Below are 8,296 nucleotides of genomic sequence, written 5' to 3'. Positions count from 1 at the left end.
ACCACCGAAGACCATCTTTGAAAGTAGTGTGTTCTGGTGTCTGTTACGTAGATAATGCCAGACATTTTGCGTTATTTAAGTTAGATCGCGTGGCCATAAAATGGGGCAAAGTTGGGCAATTGATTAATAATTTTACTTAGGAAATATTGACATTTGTAATAAAGGGTGTTTTTTCAATCTACAATATATGTATAATAAGAAACAACGTTTATCATTTAGTAGTATTAGTTGCCTTAATCATTCATGTATGTTTAGATTGTAATTTATATGATAAAAAGAATTAAGAGTTCCTAAGATCTTTATTATTATTTTCAGCCATAATGTTATACACACAACACAAGATGGCGAACTGTAGAATGTGAGTCTGTACGGTTATCCAGGTTTGTGGCGCGTGACTGTGTGGAATAATTATTTATTTCAAGTTTCTGCTACCAGACACTTTTTATTTTATTTTATGTATGTTCTCGAAACTTTGACAAAAGCCCGTACCGAGCTACTGAGCGTCTCTCCTGTAGAGTCTTCCACTGGAGTTTATCTATCATCTCCGTAACGCTTTCGCGATTACTAAATGATCCTGTAACGAAGCGCGCTGCTCTCCGTTTGATCTTCTCTATATCTTCTATCAATCCTATCTGGTACGGATCCCACACTGCTGAACAGTATTCAAGCAGTGGGCGAACAAGCTTACTGTAACCTACTTCCTTTGTTTTCGGATTGCATTTCCTTAGGATTCTTCCAATGAATCTCAGTCTGGCATCTGCTTTACCGACGATCAACATTATATGATCATTCCATTTTAAATCACTCCTAATGCGTACTCCCAGATAATTTATGGAATTAACTGCTTCCAGTTGCTGACCTGCTATTTTGTAGCTAAATGATAAAGGATCTATCTTTCTGTGTATTCGCAGCACATTACACTTGCCTACATTGAGATTCAATTGCCATTCCCTGCACCATGCATCAATTCGCTGCAGATCCTCCTGTATTTCAGTACAATTTTCCATTGTTACAACCTCTAGATACACCACAGCATCATCTGCAAAAAGCCTCAGTGAACTTCCGATGTCATCCACCAGGTCATTTATGTATATTGTGAATAGCAACGGTCCTACGACACTCCCCTGCGGCACACCTGAAATCACTCTTACTTCGGAAGACTTCTCTCCATTGAGAATGACATGCTGCGTCCTGTTATCCAGGAACTCCTCAATCCAATCACACAATTGGTCTGATAGTCCATATGCTCTTACTTTGTTCATTAAACGACTGTGGGGAACTGTATCGAACGCCTTGCGGAAGTCAAGAAACACGGCATCTACCTGGGAACCCGTGTCTATGGCCCTCTGAGTCTCGTGGACGAATAGCACGAGCTGGGTTTCACATGACCGTCTTTTTCGAAACCCATCTGATTCCTACAGAATAGATTTCTAGTCTCCAGAAAAGTCATTATACTCGAACACAATGTAGCTGCTCGTGTGGCATTTTGGGGGAGGGGCGGAGGGGGGGGGGGCAGTGTATATCTAGAAATCGAAATCAGTGATGTCTTCTGCTGGTTTTCTTCCTTGTGGTTGACTATGTATATCACAACCTGTATCGGATGCAGGTAGATTTGCATCAGTTATGTGTTACGAAAATAGTGTGAAAGGCTTTTATATGACAGTTTATCACTTACAATTTCATAATCTTGCTGCTTCACTCGCATCACTGTGTAATAGCGGAGCTGTTGATTGACATTACACTATAGCACATTATATTTTGTCACTGATTGCCACTGCACAAATTGCTTCGATGTTATACACACAACACAAGATGGCGGACTGTAGCATGTGTGTCCGTACGATTATCGAGGTTTTGTATCGATATTCTTGGTTCTAGTCAATTATTCACGTTGACATTTCTTGAATCTATTGAGTTAGAACTGGCTTAAGACTGTTGAAGACTTCCGAGTTTTTGAATACGGTTATTTCATTAAGAATGTTATCTTCATGCTTTGTGTTATGTATGAAAATTTCCGTTTCTTCCATGACATCCATTCTTTTACCTTTCCCTATTTTGTGCAAAATTTCGAGGTTGTCTTCGATTTTCAAAGGGTGGCCTGTGCCTTTAATTTGAGTTACTACTGCTGATTTGTTACATTTATCAAGCCTCTAGCAGTATAAATGTTCTTTGAATCGGATTCTAAAATTTCTGCCTGTTTGGCCGATATAATATTTATTACATTGGCTGCAGGTAATTTTGTAAATGCCAGAGACATCAAGACTTGTATCTGGTGGTTTTATATTGTGAATAAGCTTCCTACTTAGGTTGTTGTTGGTGCTGAAGCTAATTTTTACTTCTGTGTTTTTGAATAGTCTTGCTAATTTGTCAGATACTATTCCAAGATATGGCATTTTTACATATTTGACTGCTGGGGCACTGTCAGTTGTGAGTGTGGTTTGAAGTTGTTTGTTCAGTTTATTTTTTATCTGTTGTGACATGGTATTAATTAGAGAAGGATCATATCCATTCTTTAATGCAGTGTATGTTATGGTTTCTATTTCTTGTTGGAGTTCTGTATGCTCAAGTGGAAATTTGTGTGCTCTGTACAGCATTGATCTATCAGCAGCTTTTTTGTGGGAGGAGGGATATGTTGAGGAGTTTGGTACGTGGTGTCAGTGCCAGTAGGTTTTCTGTAAACATTGAAAGCTACCTTTTGGTTCTGTTTTGATATTTTTATGTCAAGAATAGGTATGTTGTTGTCTTCTTCCTGTTCAAGGGCGTATTGAATATTTTTATGTAGGCTATTAAAATTGTTAAATATCTGCTTGATGTGTACACAGTTCTGCGTAGTCAGCGCGTACACAACTTTCCCACTAGAGCGCGCCCCGCTAAGCACAACAGCGCAGGCGCAGTGCTCGTCCATCTCCGCACTCCGAGATGGCGCTGTCTTAGAGATGGACCAAATTCTGCTTCCGCCGATCCGCATATTAATATGTAACGCAGCCAATGAGATTGCTGCTAACGTAGAACCTTTTCTCCTCGTGGATCACACTCGTGCAGTGATACCTGAACGCGGGAGGTATTATAACGAGTGTACAGACCTCCGATTAGTCGGTCTGCATCAGTCTGCATCTCCCGTCTCCAACCATCCTGATTTAGGTTTACTGTGATTTCCCTAAATCGTTTGAGGCAAATGCCGGGATGGTTCCTTTGAAAGGGCACGGCCGATTTCCTTCCCAATCCTTCCCTAACCCGAGCTTGCGCTCCGTCTCTAATGACCTTGTTGTCGACGGGACGTTAAACACTAACCACCTACCTAACTCAGTCAGCATCAGTCTGCACCAGTCTGTATGAGTTCTACATTTGTCTGTACCAGTCTATAGTCAAGTTTCACTCTGCGCCTAATAAGATTATCATATTCCTGTACATAGCCATGAAGATAAATGAATAGACACTTTGTCAAGTGTCAGAGATATGTGAGAATAAGATTAACGTACCAATACCAAAGGAACTTCAGATTGTCAATTGTAAATAGCATCCAGAATCAAGTTAAGTAAGGTTTATGATTTTTAATATTTTAATAAATGTGTGTGAAAATTAATCAAGTTCTGTTTAAAGTTGGTCACCGTCAATCTGCTACTCTAAGCGTGCAGGTGGCATTTCTATCGTCTGACCTAACGGCAGAAGATAAACACGCCACGATAAGACCACGAGACATATTGCTGACACTCGCCTACTTCGTTAGAGCGACAAGTCAAATAATCTGATGGTGTGTGTACCGAAGGTCTTACGGTACGCACACCACACTGCTTCAGGGGGTAGTCAGAGAGGGCCAAATCATCATTTTAGCATTTATCATTTTCCATTGCGCACAGTCAGTTTACACCCGCCTGGAGTAGCATCTTGGAAGTCTATCAGTGGATCTCGCTGTAGTCTTGAAAATGTGCGGCAGACAAACGCATAAAACGAAGGAAAATTTTCCTGTAACGTCTCTGAGTTGGCAACTGGCCTCTCTGACAGGAAATAGGCTCCGGAATGGAGACATCATACTTCCTGTGGTTCACTCATCCTGCGGAAAAGACATCCGCTACGCGTCTCCTTATACCGGACCCGCGCTCCAAGCAATGCCCACAGTGCGTGTTTCTACCTCGCTCTCAAAGGCTTACGATGCATCCAGCCGGCGTGGCTACGTCGCTGCTGGCCATACTGGCTGCAAATGGCACGGCAGTACTCGACTGTGTCTGTACCCACGTTCAGCGCCGCTACCAGGACTACGGCTACGGCGGACGACTGATATACGGAGCCTACTGTCAAGAGTTCAGTGAGTACTCATTCGTCCAGTACGCGTTCAGACTACGTATCCACGTTGCCGTTCTGAACACCTGAGGGGTAGCTATAAAATAATGGGACAGGTGGTGTGAATGACTGATAGCTGCGGAGCGTGAACATAGAGTACCTACAGGATGTTTCACAATTCATGTAACACACTACTAGATTGTAGAGGGGACGTAGTAGATCAAGTTTTACACGCGAACCATTGTCAGCAGACTTCATCCATCTACACCTACATCTACATCTACATGGTTACTCTGCAATTCACACTTAAGTGCCTGTCAGAGGCACCACGTTTCGAAAGCTTCTATTCTCTTCTTGCCCAAAAATTATTTATCGTCCATGTTTCACTTCGGTACATGGCTACACTCCACACAAATACCTTCAGAAACGACTTCCTGACTATACACGATGTTAACAAATTTCTCATCTTAATAAACGCGTAACACCAATCTTTAAACATGGAAACAGAAAAGATTGTAACAACTACAGAGGTATCTCTTTAATCAGCGTTGTGGGTAAAATCTTCACAGGTTTTGTTGAAAGGAAAGTGCGAGTATTAGCTGAGGACCAATTGGATGAAAATCAGTGTGGGTTTAGGCCTCTTAGAGGTTGTCAGGACCAGATCTTTACCTTACGGTCAATAATGGAGAAGTGTTATGAGTGGAACAGGGAATTGTATCTATGCTTTATAGATCTAGAAAAGGCATATGACCGGGTTCCTAGGAGGAAGTTATTGTCTGTTCTACAAGATGATGGAATAGGAGGCAAACTTTTGCAAGAAATTAAAGGTCTTTACATGGATAGTCAGGCAGCAGTTAGAGTTGACGGTAAATTGAGTTCATGGTTCACAGTAGTTTCAGGGGTAAGACAAGGCAGCAACCTGTCTCCACTGTTGTTCATATTATTTATGGATCATATGTTGAAAACAATAGACTGGCTGGGTGAGATTAAGACATGTGAACACAAAATAAGCAGTCTTGCATATGCGGATGACTTATTTGTGATGGCAGATTCGATTGAAAGTTTGCAAAGTAATATTTCAGAGCTAGATCAGAAATGTAAAGACTATGGTATGAAGATTAGCATCTCCAAAACGAAAGTAATGTCAGTGGGAAAGAAATATAAACGGATTGAGTGCCAAATAGGAGGAACAAAGTTAGAACAGGTGGACGGTTTCAAGTACTTAGGATGCATATTCTCACAGGATGGCAACATAGTGAAAGAACTGGAAGAGAAGTGTAGCAAAGCTAATGCAGTGAGCGCTCAGCTACGATCTACTCTCTTCTGCAAGAAGGATGTCAGTACCAAGACTAAGTTATCTGTGCACCGTTCAATCTTTCGACCAACTTTGTTGTATGGGAGCGAAAGCTGGGTGGATTCAGGTTACCTTCTCAACAAGGTTGAGGTTACGGATATGAAAGTAGCTAGGATGATTGCAGGTACTAGTAGATGGGAACAATGGCAGGAGGGTGTCCACAATGAGGAAATCAAAGAAAAACTGGGAATGAACTCTATAGATGTAGCAGTCAGGGCGAACAGGCTTAGATGGTGGGGTCATGTTACACGCATGGGAGAAGCAAGGTTACCCAAGAGACTCATGGGTTCAGCAGTAGAGGGTAGGAGGAGTCGGGGCAGACCGAGGAGAAGGTACCTGGATTCGGTTAAGAATGATTTTGAAGTAATAGGTTTAACATCAGAAGAGGCACCAATGTTAGCACTGAATAGGGGATCATGGAGGAATTGTATAAGGGGGGCTATGCTCCAGACTGAACGCTGAAAGGCATAATCAGTCTTAAATGATGATGATGATGAATAAACGCGTAAGCCATACAGTAAATCTGCACGCCCTCGGTAAAAATTACGGCCTTAGTATACCCTTGCTTTCAGCCGATCGCAGTACTAGCACAGCAAGGCCGTTTTGGTTAGTGTTACAGTCATTCATCGAAACTATTGCCCCTGCCACTACTGAAAAGGCTACTGCCCCTCTTCAGGAACCACACGTTTGTCTGGTCTCTCAACAGATACCCCTCCGTTGTGGTTGCACCTACGGTACGGCTATATGCATCGCTGAGGCAAGCAAGCCTCCCCACCGACGGCGAGGTCCATGGTTCATAGGGGGGGAGGGTACAAATGCAAAAACGCTTTATTTACTGTGCTATATACAGAAGATTTTTTGCTACAAGAGATGTGATACACATAGCATAATATATTCATTATAGAACAAGCAAATGTGAGTAATTAATGCGAAATCAGTATAAGAAGCTGAAAAACAGTAGATAAAGAGCAGACAAAATTGAAATACCAAAAACAAAATGTACTGATGTGGTTCAGACACATACAAGACATTATTCATTGTCATTTAGTATAATCCGCTCACACAGTCTGTAGAATCACAGTCATTTCCTTCTGTGGTATCTCTTGACGAATGTCCTTCCAGGCAATATTAGTGACGCTGTGCCGCTGTGTTGGGCATTTTTCAGTCTTCGTCGTCTCCATCTTTGACCATGTCCTTTTCTCTCTCCACTCACGGTTCTTGCACCCATGGTAACTGCTGTGTGGCAGTGGGATGTACTGTTGTGGAGCACGTTATAAATTGGAGGGATGTAGTTCTACGTCTCATGAAGATTTTTACGTTCCTAAACTTTTATTTAAAACTCATCTTGAGAGAAAGCCTGCAGAAGACGTATTGATGGAGGACCAGAATTGGGCCTCCTAAAATCAGATCACGGTTTAGTAAACAATTGTACTGCATTTTAGAGGACTTTCTTCGCTGTTTCCAATCTACCTCTGTTCCTCCATTGTATTTTGCTTCCTTCTGCTTCTTTAGCAATTTTATCCGTTGCTATGGCTACCCCGTCTGTAACTGAAATAAAGTTTTCTGTTTTCATTTCCACCACGGGAAACTTACTGCCGACCTCCTTCCTTGCTTCCATCCTGTCTTGGAGAGCAAATACATGGCTGAGTGTTTTTTTGGCTTCCAGAGTGGCCAAAATCTTCATCTACATCTACATGTCTACTCTGCGATTCACATTGAAGTGCCTGGCAGAGGGTTCATCGAACCCTTTTCATAGTACTTCTCTACCATTCCACTCTCGAATGGCGCGTGGGAAAAAGGAACACCTAAATCTTTCCGTTCGAGCTCTGATTTCTCTTATTTTATTATGATGATCATTTCCCCCTACGTAGGTGGGGAACAAAATATTTTCACATTCGGTAGAGAAAGCTGTTGATTGAAATTTCGTAAATAGATCTCGCCGCGACGAAAACCGCCTTTGTTTCAGTGACTGCCACCCCAACTGGCGTATCATATCAGTGACACTCTCACCCCTATTGCGCGATAACACGAAACGAGCTGCCCTTCTTTGCACTTCTACGATGTCCTCCGTCAATCCTACCTGGTAAGGATCCCATACCGCGCAGCAATATTCCAGCAGAGGACGGACAAGTGTAATGTAGGCTGTCTCTTTAGTGGGTTTGTCGCATCTTCTAAGTGTTCTGCCAAAAAACCCAGTCTTTGTTTCGCCTTCCCCACAATATTATCTATGTGGTCTTTCCAATTTAAGTTGCTCGTAATTGTAATTCCTAGGTAAATAGTCGAATTGACAGCCCTTAGATTTGTGCGATTTATCGTATACCCAAAATTTTTCGGATTTCCTTTAGTACCCATGTGGATGACCTCGCACTTTTCTTTGTTTAGTGCTAGTTGCCACTTTTCGCACCGTACAGAAATTCTCTAGATCATTTTGAAATTGGAATTGATCGTCTGATTATTTTACTAGACGGTAAATTACAGCGTCATCTGCAAACAATCTAAGGGGGCTGCTCAGATTATCACCTAGATCATTTATGTAAATCAGGAACAGCAGAGGACCTACGACACTACCTTGCGGAACACCAGATATCACTTCTGTTCTACTCGATGACGATACAGAACGTCAAAGCTACAGTCGCTGCGCCTGTAATTCAGTGTAAATATAGC

The 8,296-nt window shown here is 42.0% G+C and overlaps 1 protein-coding gene across 1 annotated transcript in view; it reads left to right on the top strand.

Annotated features, from left to right (window-relative positions):
- Positions 1-4,100: 4,100 nt before the first annotated feature.
- The window catches only part of LOC124717127, an 85,368-nt gene continuing 81,172 nt past the window's right edge, over positions 4,101-8,296 (top strand). Inside the window, exon 1 of the mRNA XM_047243863.1 lies at positions 4,101-4,303. Coding sequence (XP_047099819.1) covers positions 4,150-4,303 — 154 coding nt within the window. The 5' untranslated portion in view covers positions 4,101-4,149. The remainder of the gene's footprint in view (positions 4,304-8,296) is intronic.

This window comes from Schistocerca piceifrons, chromosome 9, assembly GCF_021461385.2.
Source record: "Schistocerca piceifrons isolate TAMUIC-IGC-003096 chromosome 9, iqSchPice1.1, whole genome shotgun sequence".
NCBI lineage: Eukaryota > Metazoa > Arthropoda > Insecta > Orthoptera > Acrididae > Schistocerca > Schistocerca piceifrons.
This window is presented reverse-complemented; position numbering and strand designations above follow the sequence as displayed.